Source organism: Castor canadensis, chromosome 11 (assembly GCF_047511655.1).
Source record: "Castor canadensis chromosome 11, mCasCan1.hap1v2, whole genome shotgun sequence".
Classification (NCBI taxonomy): domain Eukaryota; kingdom Metazoa; phylum Chordata; class Mammalia; order Rodentia; family Castoridae; genus Castor; species Castor canadensis.
Genome location: NC_133396.1, coordinates 121,570,840 through 121,587,575, shown reverse-complemented (window position 1 = coordinate 121,587,575; position 16,736 = coordinate 121,570,840). Strand labels below are relative to the sequence as shown.

The 16,736-nt window shown below is 42.2% G+C and overlaps 1 protein-coding gene across 4 annotated transcripts in view; it reads right to left on the bottom strand.

Moving 5' to 3' along the window:
* Window positions 1-9,489: 9,489 nt before the first annotated feature.
* The window catches only part of Lpgat1 (lysophosphatidylglycerol acyltransferase 1), a 113,062-nt gene continuing 105,815 nt past the window's right edge, over window positions 9,490-16,736 (bottom strand). For all 4 annotated transcript variants that reach the window (XM_074048378.1, XM_074048380.1, XM_074048377.1 and 1 more), the window contains one exon: window positions 9,490-15,816. In XM_074048378.1, coding sequence (XP_073904479.1) covers window positions 15,665-15,816 — 152 coding nt within the window. In that variant the 3' untranslated portion in view covers window positions 9,490-15,664. The remainder of the gene's footprint in view (window positions 15,817-16,736) is intronic.

The window sequence follows — 16,736 nt, the reverse complement described above, 5'->3', positions numbered from 1 at the left end:
ATACAAGCAAAATAAGGGTTCTGCCAACATCATCTGCCAAGCTTGTTGCCTGGCCAGCCGCCCCCAACCTCTCTGCAGCCCCTCCTGCGGTGTGGTGGTCTGCCCTGCCTCACTGTCTCACTCCAGGCTCTCCAGTCTTGTTCCTTCCTTCTGGTTCCTGTCATTCCCCCCAGGACTTCTCCATCACCTTCTTCCATTTCTGGGACGTAAAACAGCTGCCACCACAACACTAATAGTACCACTGCCCCTTTCCATTGTCTTTGCCATTTCATGCTGCTATAAGAGAATGCCTGAAACTGGGTAATTTATAAAGAACAGAAATGGATCTGGATCTGGTGGGGAACTTCTTGCTGGATCATCTCATGGAAGAACAGACGTAGACAAAAGAACATGCAAGATGGAGAGAAAAGGGCACCAAGTTAATCCTTTTATCAGTGATTGTGTGTGTGTGTGTGTGTTTGGAGGTTGGGGTTTGAACTCAGGGCCTCACGCTTGCAAAGGAGGTGCTCTACCTACTTTAGAGCCACACCTCCAATTCTCATCCTTTTATCAGGAACCCACTCCCACAATAATGAACTCTCACCATACGGCATTAATCATGAGGACACAGCCTTTCTGTCCTGATCACCTCTCAAAGGTCTCACCTCTCCACATTATTTTCAACACGTGGGCTGTGGGGAACACATTCGAACCATAGCACCTAGCTAGTAAGGTAAGTCATTCATTCTCTTTGTGCACTCTTTTTCAAATGTTCCAGAAAGCATTTTAGGATCTTGTCTTTTCCTCTGAGTCCACACTAGGCCTGATGGATGGACGCAAGGGACCCAGTCAGGAAGCTTATTTTCCCCATAATAATACCCGGCTGTTTACACAGCACTTGACCATCTAACTCACCCTTGCTCAGACCCATTCACATCGGGTTGACCCCCTGAGAATGGGGAGGCAGACAGGGCAGGCACAATAACTCCTTTGTCAGATGAGTCACGAGGCTCAGAAAATGTAGGCGTTTGCCCCAGGCCACACAACTCTAAGACCTGGCCCTAGAAGGAGAATTTCTGGCTTTGTCCCCAGATCAAGTGCCCCCACGGCCCTGAAACAACTTGCAATTGGGCTGTTCCTGTGTCTAGGTCAGATTCCAGACAAACAGAAGTTTGCGAAGCTAATGAGTTCCAATAACAAAGTCTACAGTGTGTGCCAGAGGAGAGCCTAAGAATAAGGCACATGGCACAAAGTCATGTTGACATGAGATGGCGTAGGTGTGAAAGCTCCGTTCGCAGGTGGTGCTTCATTTCATCTCACAACAGCCCTGTGAGGTGGACACGGCAGGGCTGATGACTATCTCAAGATGTGGAAACTGAGAAAATTGTCCCTCTTAGGATAGTGCACTAAGATTCCTACTTCCTGCCTCTCCCAGACTAATAACACAAGCGTTCTCCTGCACTGGCAAGTTCAGGGATTCTGGGCGGGAAAACTTGCCAATCAGTTTCTCAGAACCATGTGGCAGACAACTGGAACCTAGAAAGTGGTTTCCAGGAAATGGGGCCCAGGCAGAGGGCCTTGAGGAGGGAAGGAAGATTTGGCAAGAGCCTGCAGGGGCCAACAATTAGGTGGAGCCCAAGGTAAGCTGTGGCAGGTTTCTGGGGAGCAGGGCCTCCAGGATCCAGTGTTCAGTCTCCTACCAGCAGCCAGGTTCACTCTGGAACCTTCCCTAGACTTGGTCTCCTGTCCTAGGAAGCCTCTAGGGATTAACATTCCCTCATCCCTGCCGCCCCCCCACCTTCAGCACTGCCACAGTTTATCTCTGCAATGCCACCTGTGCTGTCAACTTAGGCTATGGTGGTGACAGTGCCTGTGTCCCCTCCTTTGCCCCCTTCCCCTCCATTCACTCTGTAAACAACAGCTACCACTGTTCCACTCTCCTGCATGGTGGTTCCACCGCACAGGGTGTGGGTAAGGGGGAAACTCAAGGAATGGATGATTTCAGTCAATGAGGGAAGGGCGGGTAGGAAAAGAGGGAGGAATTTGCAGAATGATACAAATGATTTTCTGCCCACAGATTTTTATTTTTTTCAGTACAGGGGCTTGAACTCAGGGCCTCACACTTGCTAGGCAGGTGCTGTATCAGTTGAGCAACCCTTCCCACCAGCTCTAGTCCCATCCACAGATCTTCTTGCAACTCCAAATTCTGTTAGGAGGTTGACACTTAGGGAAACACTGGACCCTTGCACAGTCCTTAGTGCTGCCTGCCATATTCCCTCAGCTCACTGTTTTCAGCTGCTGTTGTCCCATGGAACTTACTCACCTTGGGCACCTTCCCACCTCAAGGACACACCTGAGTCTCCTTTAGGCCTTGGGGCTTCTCTCATGCCCCAGGAGCCTTTTTAACCCACTTTTTAACCCACTGCAGGGGCAGCTCAGAAGTTTTTAGGGATGGGTTAGTGGTCACGGAGGCAGCCTCCAATGGGGAGGGAGGCAGTGGTCCAAGGCCAAGCCTCCTGTCCATCCTTTAGTGCTGCACACTTGGAGTTGAGTGCCCACTGATTGGCTACTCTTACCTCCTGCTCTCTCCTTTTTTTTTTTTTCTTTCAATTTTAAAGTTTCGTTTATTATGTATTTATTTGTGGTACTGGGGCTTGAACTCAGGGCCTCACACTTGCCAGGCAGGTACTCTTCCATTTGAACCACAGCTCTAGCTTACCTCCTGCTCTCTATGAGCACCTGTGCAGGCTTGGGAGGAAGAACAGAAGACCCCTGGCACCTGGCTTCTTCTCCTTTCTCATTTCCTCCTTGGCAGTCTTGATGGTATGGCTGACTTCATGAGCGTGTCATCTGCCTGTTTTAATGCTCTGCATGCTGTTCTTGAAATTCTTAATACTTCTGATGCAGGCATTTTTGCTTTGCACAGGGTCACACAACTGACATGGCTGGTCCTCCCTCTGTAGTGATGAGAGCAAAATGACCCTGTCCTCTGGCCAGGCTCAGCTCATTGTTCCTTCCCTCCTCTGAGCACCTTAGAAAAGACAGGCATAGTGGGAGCTTTGATCACAATCCCTGTGACAAGGGCTTCTAGGATGGGGGAGGAGGACAGGCCTCCTCTTCCTTCCAGCACCCCTGGCACTGCCTTGCCCAGCCTCTGTGTGAATTCTAATGACAAGAGAGAGCCTGTCTTGTCGTGAACTCTGTCACAATTGCCCCACTCTTGTGGAGTGTTCTGAAGCGGTCCAAGCTCTTTCACAAGGTCAAGTGAGCTCCCCGCATGCCCACCACCCTCTCCCTGTGCAGCAGGCACTCTCTAAGGAGCAGAGATTGAGAATATCATCAAAGTCACCATGTGGGCAGCCTTGCTCTCCCCCTCAGCCTTTCATCCATCAGCAGTAGGCATCTTACCTCACTGAGGAAGTCTTTGGCCTATCAGAAGAGAAGAAATAACTCCTGTACTAAATCATTTCCTCATAGGACTGTAGGCAATTTAATGCTCTACCTCACTCCAGAAGTGCTTCAATTTAATAATGGTAGGAGCCAAAGCAGCCCTTTTATAAGTTTAAGTATTTTAAATATATCAGACTTCTGTTTAAAGGTGACAGAATAAAGCAGGGTCGTAGAACCTCCTGCCCCAAAGAAATAAATGCAGAAATTCACAAACAAAACAAAATAATAACAACGACCTCAAACAGCCGGTCAACAACATCAGTCACAGATGGAAAGAGAGCAGGTGCTCTATGTGAAAACTGCCAATCAAAGAAGGGCTACAAGAAGCTTCTAGAACCGTGTGGCAATTACCTCATCCTCACACTGGAAGAATTATGCTGTGACCCCTTCACTAGTCTGCTCTAATTTGTACAGCAGCTGCCTGGGGGAGTAGCAGAGCGAGGGGCTCTGAGGGTGGAGGCCTCTGGGCCTCTTAAGAGCTGTCTTTGGCTTGCTGTCTTCTAGGTGGGGTCAGGCATGGGGTGGAAATTGCTTCTCTGACGCAAACCCTTTTCTTGCTGCTGTTGGAAGGCCTCAGATACATGAGATAAGGTCTGACTGGGTGGGGTGAGGAGCTCAGCTAGCCACGTGAGGGGCAGCCCGAGAGGAATAAGCCTCACCAAGCAGATCCACTGTGGACACGAGCAGATATGCACACGGTCCTGAGATGTCTGGTGCTGATCCGAGTCTGGAGCCCCTGAAACGCAACAGCCTATCTGCTCCCCATTTGTTGTTTAGGCTAAGTGCCCTCCAGCTTCTGCAGCCCAGAGCAAATCCTCACTGGCTCAAGGCCTTTCACTTCCTTTCTGTCTGTGGTTTCTCAGTGTTAGTACCTATGCTACATGCTACCTCTGTCTGCCACTCCTCCCGCACACAGTAAATACTTTTCAAATGACAGGCACGGTTTTTTTTTATTGTTTTATTATTCATATGTGCATACAAGGCTTGGGTCATTTCTCCCCCCTGCCCCCACCCCCTCCCTTACCACCCACTCCGCCCCCTCCCTCTCCCCCCCACCCCCTCAATACCCAGCAGAAACTATTTTGCCCTTATCTCTAATTTTGTTGTAGAGAGAGTATAAGCAATAACAGGAAGGAACAAGGGTTTTTGCTGGTTGAGATAAGGATAGCTATACAGGGCATTGACTCACATTGATTTCCTGTGCGTGGGTGTTACCTTCTAGGTTAATTCTTCTTGAACTAACCTTTTCTCTAGTTCCTGGTCCCCTTTTCCTATTGGCGTTTAAGGTATCTGCTTTAGTTTCTCTGCGTTAAGGGCAACAAATGCTAGCTAATTTTTTAGGTGTCTTTCCTATCCTCACCCCTCCCTTGTGTGCTCTCGCTTTTATCATGTGCTCATAGTCCAATTCCCTTGTTGTGTTTGCCCTTGATCTAATGTCCACATATGAGGGAGAACATACGATTTTTGGTCTTTTGGGCCAGGCTAACCTCACTCAGAATGATGTTCTCCAATTCCATCCATTTACCAGCGAATGATAACATTTCGTTCTTCTTCATGGCTGCATAAAATGCCATTGTGTATAGATACCACATTTTCTTAATCCATTCGTCAGTAGTGGGGCATCTTGGCTATTTCCATAACTTGCCTATTGTGAATAGGACAGGCACTGTTTTGTTAGAGCATCCCGCATGTTAGTTAAAGGCACCTCCAGCGGGGCTGGAGAAAGGGGTCCTACCTTCTTCCTCTATCAAGGCCTGATGGAGAGTAAATCAGGAGAACCATGCACCTCCTGACCCACCAAGCTCCCCAGCACTCAGACACAGCTCCAGCCACTAATCCAGTTGTCATTCCTGATCTCACACTGACACACTCTGAAGCCTGGCTTGAGTACCAGCTTTTCCATGGAGATACTGCTTATTAAATTCCATATTTATCAATGCATTCATCATCTTGCCTTTCTAGCAATCTTTTGGGAAGACAAAACCAGGTCTCTTTCACTCTAATCAACTCAAGACTGCTCCAAATGTCATGGTGCCTAAGCAGACATCTCTCTATCCAGGAGTGGTTGTTCACATCAAGCTTCCCAAGATGATGTCTCCTAAGTAGTCCCAAATCTCCTCAAAGACACCCATTCCATAATTTCACCCTTGCCTTGCATCTTTCTCTCCTGGAATTCTGGTGTTGCTCTGTAGAGATCTGTGAATGGCCATTGGGTGGCTTGTTGGCTATCAGGCTGGGGAACCATATGCTCTTAGTCTTTGAAACATTACCTTTTCACTCCCACTGCTCAGAACACCTGCAGACTCAGCCCTCAAGTTCCTCTAGCCTACCACCATGCTTCAATAAGCTGAAGCAGGATTGACTCTGATCTGCCCACTTCCTTGGGTACTTCGATCCCTACACTTACCACTGGGAGATAAAACATCATTTTATCTCAAGCTTTGGAGACTTCTGCAACTAGAAAGAAAAACGTTTTCAATGTTGCTTTCACCGTCCTTAAGTTTTAGGATGCTTTCAAAGCAGAATTTTATACTTAGCATCATATGAATTATATAGAGAACCATGGGCTGGTAGACAGCTTCCAAACACTAGAAATTATATTTCCCTCCCTGTTGATAATTAGTTCAAGGTCTTCACCACAGGTGACATCATGTCTCAAAAGCAAAAATAGGTTCCTATTACAACTATGTAATGTCTTCTGTCAGGCAGACCCTATTTCCCCTTTGTGTTCTAGTCTCCTCACCTTCCTAATTGCTTCTCTCACCTCAAAGCTCTTTCTCGCTGCTGTCTGAGGGCCTGAGATGCATCAGATATGCTCTGTGTGGGGTCAAGAGCTTTCATTATCCTGACTGCATTTGTCTGCCTTAGAAACTCAAAGGATCCAGGGCTCTGGAAAATAAGCTGCTGGGTATTAATAGCCTATCTGATAGTGATACAATTTTTATGCATGGTACGGGTCATTTGGAGTTTAGGCACAGCTAAGTATGGGAATGATTTGCATCCTCTGTGGAACCCAATTGGGGAGGATAAACACATCTTCCTTAATGAGCATTCGGCAGCGTGTTGCTGTTCTGTGTGCCTCACCTACACGATCTCATTTAATACTGAAAGGAACTCTTTTAAAGTTTCCCGTCTGACACTTGAGAATGAGGTTGAGAGGACGAGAAAGCTGGCCAAGAGGAGGGCTGGTGTTCCAGCTCACGGGCCCAGTCCTGGGATCTTTGTTCTTCTGCGGTTCGTACTTGGACAAGAACTTACTGGTGCCCTGATGGATACTAGATGTAACCACGGCCTAGAACTGATCACCACTGCCAGTTTCACACCTGGGACTCAGAAATAACAGGAACTATGACGAGACTGAAATCTCTATTCCCTTCAGTCTGAAGTGAAGACATTCTCATTATCTTCTAACAGGACAAAATCAAAACCAAAATGCACTTCACTTCTATATCCAAAAAAGAGAAACCCATGGCTTTCTGTGGTACTTTTAGTGGTTAACTGTGTCTCTGCAACAACTGAGAGGAACACTTACAAAAATAATCTTTTGGGATAATATTTACTTTAAAATTGAGGAAATTATACAACTTTTAGATCTATCATCCTTTTAACTTGTGACCTTAATCCTTGACATTTAATTATTTACTGAAAACAGAAATCTGAACAGAAGCAATCTGCTTATTGAGGAAAAACATTTGAATGAGGATCAAGAGAGCTAGGTCTAGTCGCCACAATTTTTTTTTTTTTGGTGGTGCTGGGGGTTGAACTCTGGGCCTTGCACTTGCTAGGCAGGTGCTCTACTACTTAAGCCATGCCCCCGCCCTTTTTGCTTTATTTTGGGGATAGAGTCTTGAATTTTTGCCCAGGCTGGCCTGCATAAACTGCAATCCTCCCCTTTATACCTCCCGTGAAGCTGGGGTGACAGGTGCAGACCATGCCCAGCTTATTAGTTGAGATGGGGTCTTGTGAAAGTTTTGCTTGGGTTGGCCTCAAAACTCAATCCTCCTGACCTCTACCTCCCAAGTAGCTAGGATTATAGGTGTGAGCCACCAAGCCCAACCTAGTCCCCACAGCTCTATCAAATAGCCATTTGATGTTCCCAGCAATGAATCACAATTGCACCACCTCAAAACAAGTCTAAAGTTCCTACTAACTATGAAACCCCAAGGGCCAATGAATGATGCCACACATCAATCAGTGTCAATATAAAGATTGCTCCCCAAAAAAACTTCTAGTCATTTAGCTAGGTATCCATTTGATTGTGACTTATATGAATGAGTGACAGCATAACAGACCTAATCCTCTTTATTTGGAAACTCTAAACATTTCTAATTAATGGAAACTGTGGGTAAACTTGCCAAATGTGAGAGAACTCTTCTATACTTAATGTTCTTTATTCAGAGTTGAGGAATGCTTTACTGCGATAACTGATCATCAAAGATGACTCCCAACAAACCACACCTTTCTTGGTATTCACATCCTTCTTTAGATCCTCCCACACTGAATCTGGATTGATCCTTGCTATAACCAAAGAACACAGTGGCAAAAATGATGTTGTTCTTGGTTTCTTAGGATAATGCCCTAAGAAATCTTGGTGGCTTCTAACCTTGTGTCTTTGAGAGCCCCAAACTGCCACTGCTCCTCTTTGTCCCACACAGAATACATCAGCATTCAATATATCCAATACAGGCCCCAAATCTAATGCCATCCTTTGTTCTTACTGGAGCATGTGTAAGTCAGAGATAAAAAGCTCTATTGTACGCTACAGATGCCTTGATTAGAGGAGTGTTTGTATATTGATATTTTGAATTGTCCTTTTGTTGGGCCTTCTGGAAGGGGTTGGATAATGGCTGAGAGCTTTGCCTTTCTCCTGTACAGAGGAGTTACCCAAAATGGTAGGAGACATTTTCAAAGGTGAGTGCTTGGGATGGCAATCTTAGAACAGAGTTTGCACAGAAGCTGATTTTTAAAATTTTTGGTGGTGGTGGTACAAGGGTTTGAACTCAGGGCCTTGTGATTCTAAGCAAGCATTCTACCACTTGAGCCATGCCCCCAGTCCTAATAGCTGATTTTCCTGACTAGAATTTGAATACTCCTTGTGAAGTCTCTAACAGGGGTGTACACCTGTTTTTTGGACAGCAGTCCCCAGTCTTCCTTTTGTCTTCCAATATCCTGGGTTCCTCTTCCCAGCATTCCAAACTCTTCTGATCTCTCCTCTTCTAGGTACCTTTCTTTTTCCTCCATTGTCCATCAGCTGGCCCTGATATAGTGTTGACAGCTGCAGCTGCGGCTAAGACTCTTCTGGAAGTTTTTGCACCAAAGGTGCAAAGGGATGCAAATGCAATAAATGGCATTGCAGAAATGTTCTCTCAGCCTCATGTCTTCTCAACGACACCACTAAGACAGCTGCTACATCCCCAAGCATGGCTGTGTCCTCTTTTGCCTCAGAAAAGTAAACAGGGAGAACCACACCAGCTCTAGAGTGAGTCTCACACCCAAAAGGCAGGAATTATTATTCAAAGTTCTGTGCTGTATGACAGGCTCCATGAATAGTAGCAGAAAATGGTATTTCAATTTCTTCCTTTGTACGTGTCTAATCATACCTAATTTAGTTTTTTGGTTTGTTTGTTTTGATGGGACTGGGGTTTGAAGTCAGGGCTTTTTGCTTGCAAAGCAAACACTTTACTGCTTGAGCCACACCTGTAGTCCACTTTTGCTCTGGTTATTTTGGAGATGGGGCTTTTGGGAACTATTTGCCCAGGCTGGCCTCTAATCTCAGCCTTCCAAGTAGCTCACAGCTACTGGAACCCAGCAATAATTTTTTAGTGAGACTGGGGTTTGAACTCAGGGCTTTGCACTTGCAAAGTAGATAGATGCTTTACTAACTTGAGTTATGCCTCCAGCACAGATTATTTTTCTGATTGCAAAAAGAAGTCTGTCATTTCCAGTGGTTAGCCGACCTTCCTTCCACATTGCATTTATGTATCTGTTCTCATGTGACTTGACTGCAGACTTAATTTGTGTTTTTCCAGTCTCTAAGAGTTAAGAATAAGGTTACTCGAATCCTGAGAGGTAAAAATTTATTGATTTCTTATCATATCGCCAAGTTATGATATGGTCACGCCTGCTCATACAGCTGACTTCTTAAGAGCCAAAAAGAGGATTTTGTTTTTCCTTTTAAAAATACATTTTTTTAACCAGGAAGGAACATTTTAAAAACAAACATTTTCATATTAAACGGGAATTAAAAACAATGGCTTTCCCCAACTCGTAAGAAATAGGGCTGGTCAGCAATAGATCTCTGAGTGCTTCCAATTTGCTCTCAGGCCTCTGCCCCCAATGTCTTCTTTGTCTTCCACAGAAAGTCCTTCTTGGGGTGGGTGGGAATTTAGAACCTCATCAAAATGCAGCCTAAATCCAGATAAAAAGGAAGAGGTAGACTGAACTGTAACTATTTAACCTATTTGGTAGATTGTACAACATATTCTAATACATTTAAAATTTTCCATGGGATCAAACATATTCTACAAACAAGTACCTAAGCAAATGTGTTTAAATACTCGAAGCAAAAATCTTAAGAGATGCTTACACCACATTACTTCGCTTTGAGAAATGAAAGCCTAAAACCACCTTTACAAAGATGCAATTTCCCCAGTACTTCAGGGAGAGTTTTGTCACTCTTCAAAATCAAAAGCTACTCAGTAGGATGGATTTTAATGCTCTTCTCATCCTTTATAGCTCCTGCAAGGGTCACTAATAGGAATTTTCTCAGACTAGTGAGTAAATTAACTGAGAACTTTATTCAACACTAATGGTTAAAACAAAACACAAAAGCAAAGGGCAGTAGTGTGCTGGACATAGCTCCTACTGGCTCCCAAGAGCCAATCATTTAATTTTAGAATTTTGCCAGCAGTTGTCAAGCAATTGTTATTAAAATTAAATTACATGAAGTTACAGTTCATGCTGAAGCTAAAGAGTTTTGTACAGGGTAAGAAAGAGTTTAATAGTAAATCATAGATTGAATGACAATGCGTTTATTGGGAAATGAATTAGTAGATTAGGATGTAATGCCATAATTCAAATCATGGTCGATATGCAATCACAGCTTGGCTGTAATGGTTTAGCAAAAAGCAACTGAGAATCTCGTGAGAATAAATTGGCTATATGGATTGATGACATTTATATTTTGTTATTTTTAATTGTGTTCTATAACCTTGTTATCAAGAATTTATAACAAATTTATGTATCCTTGTATACATAATTTTTTTTTCCAGGACAGTGAACTATTAATTAGACATTTACCAGCGTACCACAGAATAGGGGGAATGGAGAGAAGGGGGCAAATCCTTTTAAACCAGCAAAGGACGACAACTTGTTTTCATTTGGTGTTTCAGCTTGCCCTCAGTATTCTACTGTGCCATGGGCTCTAGGTACATGCCTACAGGTGTTAAGGCCAAAACAGATCCAGAACAGACACCACAACCCCACTGGTAAGAATGAAAAGCACTGTACTTGAAAAAAAATCAACTTTATTTTTCCTACATTAAAAAAAATAGAACCAGCTATTAATTTTTGCTAAGAAAACGCTTCTTTTGGTATTCACACCTAAATTTCAGAAAAAGTGATCTGGTTATTAAATCATCCCAAATGCATTCATAAGCCAGATCCATGTGTGACCAGCCCTTTACAAAAACCAATTACAGTTGCCACGGCCTTTACATTCATTCTCATCACACAGTACAACATGCAGATACACGAAGAAAGGTCAACAGGCTGAAGTAAACATTATGGCATCAGGAAAGTGAAACCTTATGTGTATAAAATAAATACAACTTCATAATAACTGTAAAGAAAACGAAAGCACTCAGTAATGGCAGGTGAATGTGTAACTGTCTCATTACCCAGTCATAAAAGAAGTTACTGTAAAATGCATAGACTCCTTACATGTAAAGAATTTGTGCACCAGTCATGTGTTCAACAGTTTTACACAATAAAAATAAAGCCATTTGAAATGTGTGCACACTTTGCAACTAGAATACACTTAATTTTTTTGCTCTTTAAAGTGTTTTAAAAAAATATTAAATGTAAAAATCCTCAGATGGAAATTTTGCAGAAAACCCCACAGTTTATCTTCCATATGGCTACAGTCACCTTCCCCCAACGGTTCAGCACCCTCAGCATATTCCTAGGGCCCACTTCCTAAGTTGGGGACTGGTACAAATGGTTACAATACAGCACCAACCAATGACTGCTCCAGAGTACACCCGACCCTTTTGTGATCCAGAAATTTCCAAAATAGGAAGTTTTGGTCCCAAACACATTAGTCTCTAACCCTCTTAAAACGATCAAGTATATCTGCTGCCCAGTGCAACTGCTGACTTTGCTTTGCATCTTAACAGATGTAAGGCTCACAGCACTGCAGGGCAAAAAAGACGACATGACAGAGCATTATTATCCATACTTTGTGGACCAGAGCTGAACAGTTTCAATGGTAACTCTGGAGTGAAGTCCTGTGTAGTGACTTCAAAAAACAGAACGAAAAAATAGTTAACTCTTCCTATTCAGTAGTGCAAATAAAACATTTTCTTTTTAAATACAAAAAGAACAAAAAAAGACTACCCATGATCAATGTCTATTTTCTATGATTATAAACTAGGACCAAGACGTTCAGAAGTCTTTTCAGAAGTGATTGTCAAAAACATTACTAAGACAAAACCACAAGAAGTGAGGAACATGAGCAAAGAATGAAGTGGTGTTCTTAACATCAGCCCAACGGTGTAACTTTAGAGTGACGTTCTGAGGATTACACTTGGAAATTTAAGATCTCATTTGCAGAACAATTTTAGTTCCACCAACTCTTGATTATTCAAGGATGTCTTTTCCAGCCCGTGGTTTTGGTATTTCCTCTTCCTGATAGCTGTCTGTCTGTCCATGTCATCTCATTACTCATTAACATAGTCATAAATGCATAGGCAAAAGAAATCAATTCTTTCATTGATCCAACAAAATAATTCAAATAATTTTTTTAATTAGTGAGCATACCTATAAGGAAAAATAAATTCAAACTCTTACACAGAATTACATTTTTGGCTTCCCTATGACTTATTACTGGATTAATTACCCAGTAATTTAAAAATTATGCCATTAGTACCTAGTTCCTTTACTGTGGAAAATTAGGAATTGGTTGTAATAGCAAAAAAGGTTTAATAATATGACAGATCTGAACTTGCAACTTAAAAAATCTTCTATTAAATTCTCAACTAACATTTTTCCCCATCTAAAACATCATTTTTACTCTGTGATTTTTCTTTACTTTCCACTATGTATAGGTTTCTCTAGCACATATGTATATTTCAACGTCAATGATTGTTTTTGAAGCTAAGAGCGAATGGCTGGCTTGGCCACTGCGGAGTCACTGAACCTGCTTGTGATTGAGCAGATGCTCCATCACTGTGACAAGCTGACACCTGGATTCCAGTAGTGAGCTCTCAACCTGTCTGCTGTAGGAATCTAAGGAGTTCAGCTGAGACCAACAAGTACTAAGATTCTAACAAGCCACCAGTATAAAACGAGCACAGTTTTACTTTCTTTCCTCTTAACCAAAAGCATAACCTCCTTTTGCCCTGCTTTACAAAGACAGTACAAATAGGAATTTTTATTCATTTCTGTACAGTGGTATATTGTTGCTTCCTCAGTTTGCCATAGAAGACACTGATTCTCTCCTCACATTTCCTACCACAAGCAGATGAAGTTCATTTACCAAGAAAGGAATCACTGTCACTGCTCCCAAACAAACATATTTTTGCAAATAAAGGAGAGAGAACATGTTCAGAAAGAATCAAAGAGGGGTAAGGCAGATCTACTTACAATTCATGGATCTACTTTCAAAAATTAACTCACAATCTATAGGTATTTGTCATTCTAGAGACAATGGAAATGACACCACTTAAAAAGTAAAGCATCTTACAGCTGAGTGTGTTTAATGTGTACAGTATATTGAAAAATATCATGTTCCTTTGGAACACAGTGATGACAAAAGTGGCCCAAAGCCTTATTATGTATGTGCATATGCATTTTTTTTGATAGGAGAACTGGCCACTCCACCTTGTAGCCTGCTTTGCAATGAGGAAATGGTCTATTAGCTAGGACTGTATATGATATACTTGACAGTGAGCAACTTCTCCCCCAGATGGCAAACTATTGTCTCAAATGAACAATTTCAATCCACCCTGCAACTGAGTCAAACAGGAGCATCATACAGCTTCTCTTTGGTTTCCTATCATCACTGGTACCATTCACTAATTCATTCACTGCAAAACATATAATCAAATGCTTAGGTTTCAAAATAACTGCATTTTGGAACAAGTATTACCAAACCTATTCTGCATTTTTTTGGGGAGAGGTTTTTTTTTTTTTGTCTTTTCTTTTTTGGTGCTGGGATCGAACCCAGGGCCTCACGCATGCTAGGCAAGCGCTGTACCACCGAGCTACATCCCAGCCCCTATTCTGCATTTTTTAACAGTAGTACTATAATATTGAATGAGGTATTTCAGTTAGCACATCATTCTCTTTCACACATACTCTGAGTTATCCTAAAGATGAAGCTGCCGTGGGCTTTTATTTGGTGTTGCTTTACTTTCCCACATAACTGGGGGGAAATTCACATTTTTCAGTTTTTATTTTTGGTTTATTTGAAAACAGAAAACATTAGCCTTTATTTTTGTTTCACAGCCTATTTCTCAGAATTGTTATTTGTGTGATTAGTGATAACAGGGGAATCTATAGTGCTCATATCACAGAGACCTACCACTCACTTTTTTCTTACTTGATCTTAGTATTCTCACAATCTTAAACCAAAAAAACCAAACACACACACACAAAACCCAAAATCTAAAACATCCTCTACCTCAACACTGATGCAGTGCCTATACTTTTTGTGAAGTTTGGTTCTCCTATGAGGTAAATCACATAAACACAGTGACAAATGAAAAAAAAAGTTTTCTAGAAATAATAAACTTGACTTTACCTTTTTCAAAAGCAATTGAAAGAGACTGGGAAGTCTTTCGGTGCTGGTCTCTTTCTCAATTTCACCACCCTGAGAGGAGCAGCTGCTTGATGTAACAATAGAACATACTGCTATCTGCACTAGTTCTGGGTAGGCCACATGAGACCTTGTCACTATTATATGCCAATGCCTGGCTCTATCTCTTATCTTCCTATAAACTAGTCTATTTCCCCTTAAACTGACCATTTAAATGTTTTACATTAATTTGTTTTAACATCCCCAAATGCATTTAGTGCTATGATGTCAAAATGGAAAAAAAAAAAAAAAGTATCCAACTACAAACAGGGGTATCAGGTCAGACGTGACCAATGCAGGGTGGTGCTAGAGAGCATCCATGGGCGATACATAGACAAGAAAGCCTCCTGGGACCTGCTCACTGATGAGATTTCCCTTTGTTTTCAGGCTACATTACTATCCTTTGCTATATTTGCATCTGATAAAAGTGCATTTTGTGAAGTACAAATATCAATCTATAACAGATATGCCTTCTATACAAAAAAGAGAAATTGGGTGACCCCCTCCCCAGTAGAAGGGAAAGCACTATTGCATGTAAACATGGTGCTGGATTGAGCTAGCCTTTGAAGGAACACAGTCAACGCCAGGTGTTCAGTGGACACTACCCCTGCCCCCCAAACGCAAATACTGTGCCTCAGCCCAGTATTGAGGACTGGAGTTTGTTACTATGAATGGCAGGGAAACCTCTCTTCAGGAGGTGCCCATCAGCTCCCTTCAGGCTACTAGTACCACAGCATGAGTGGGTGAAATGAGGGCACTGTAGAGCATTGCTCTAATAAGAGACTACTAGCTAGGAGGGAGGAGCACAACTTCTGAGCCTGAACTAAATGATCAAATATTTGGTGGCAACGAGAGTTTCTTTCAGATAGTCTTCTAGAATGATTTTATGATTTTCTCTTCTCCAAATGTGATGTTGCTTAAATATGTGGTAGAGTGTATCTCTTTAAAACATGAGAAGTTCTTAAAATATATTAGCAGGTCATTGTATTATTGATCCTTATTAGTGGAGTTTTAAAATATCCCAAAGGGGGATAAGTATTAATCCATCCATTGAATTTCCTTTGCCTTTTTTATATATTTTGATTTGCACATGTAAAATAATGCACACTTATGAAAGTTTGAACTCCTATGGTGACCTTGACAAGTCCAAGTCAATTCCTAAAATAGGCAATGGTAAACATACTGAATGATGTTGTACCACATATAGCCTGACAAAAATGCAAAAGACTGTATGAGAAAAATCCACATGTTGCTGAGGGTCATATCCCTGGAAACAGCTTCTTTGTGGTCCTTGGAAGGTGGAAAGGCTCCTAAAGACAAGAAGAAATATTAATTTGTTTTACTGTTTTGATAGGTCTCCTGGAATAAAAGGTGAAGATTATCTACAGCTGTGATTTTCTTGCTTTTAAAGAGAGAATTCATTTGACATACAATTTCTAAGCTGTCTAGTCCCATCCTGCATCCCAGCTCTTGCCTTTATTCCCTGCTAGAATGCCCCTCTTCTGCCTTGGTGACAGGCTGACTCCTCAGTCCTTGTCACTCTCTCCTCCAGCTTTATTTCCTTCATGGCATTTTCCCCAGTCTGTAATGGTCTCACCTATCCTTTCTTCTTTCTGTAGACTTGTTTACTACCTGTGCATCCCACCCCCGCCAATAAAATCTGCATGAGACCCAGGCTTTCTGTAGGCCTTGAAAATCATGGCAAGGACAAGGACCACTTGGTGGAACAGAACTGCTCACCTCATGGCAGCTGGGATGCAAAGAGCAATGCTTATTTTCTAAAGGGATAAAGTTTACTTTTTAAGTTTTTATGAATACAAACAGTGCTTTCTCCTTGCAGGGGGATGTCTATCTTAATATTCTCTACACTCTATAAAACCAATGAGAAAAATATAAGGGGAAGAGGAAAGAAAGAAAACAAGGAAGTTAACATTGGTAGGTCAGGTACTTCCAAAGTGCTTTTATGAATTGCTGTCTTGTAAGACTATTTTTCTAGCACCTAAACTAGGGAAAAAACGAACAGAAGGTGTCTGGCTATGTGGTTTCAGATTTGACAGAAGGGTGAGAGGCAAGAAGTGACAGGAAACCAACAAGGTCCCTCTTGTTTTTCATCCTCAATCTCTTGCCTTACGGTATTTGGTTTAAGTTGTAGCAACAATAATGGAAGCCTTTTTAAAAGAAAGCTATTTGCATATAGACCTTGAAACTTGAAAGTGGACTCTGCAAATTG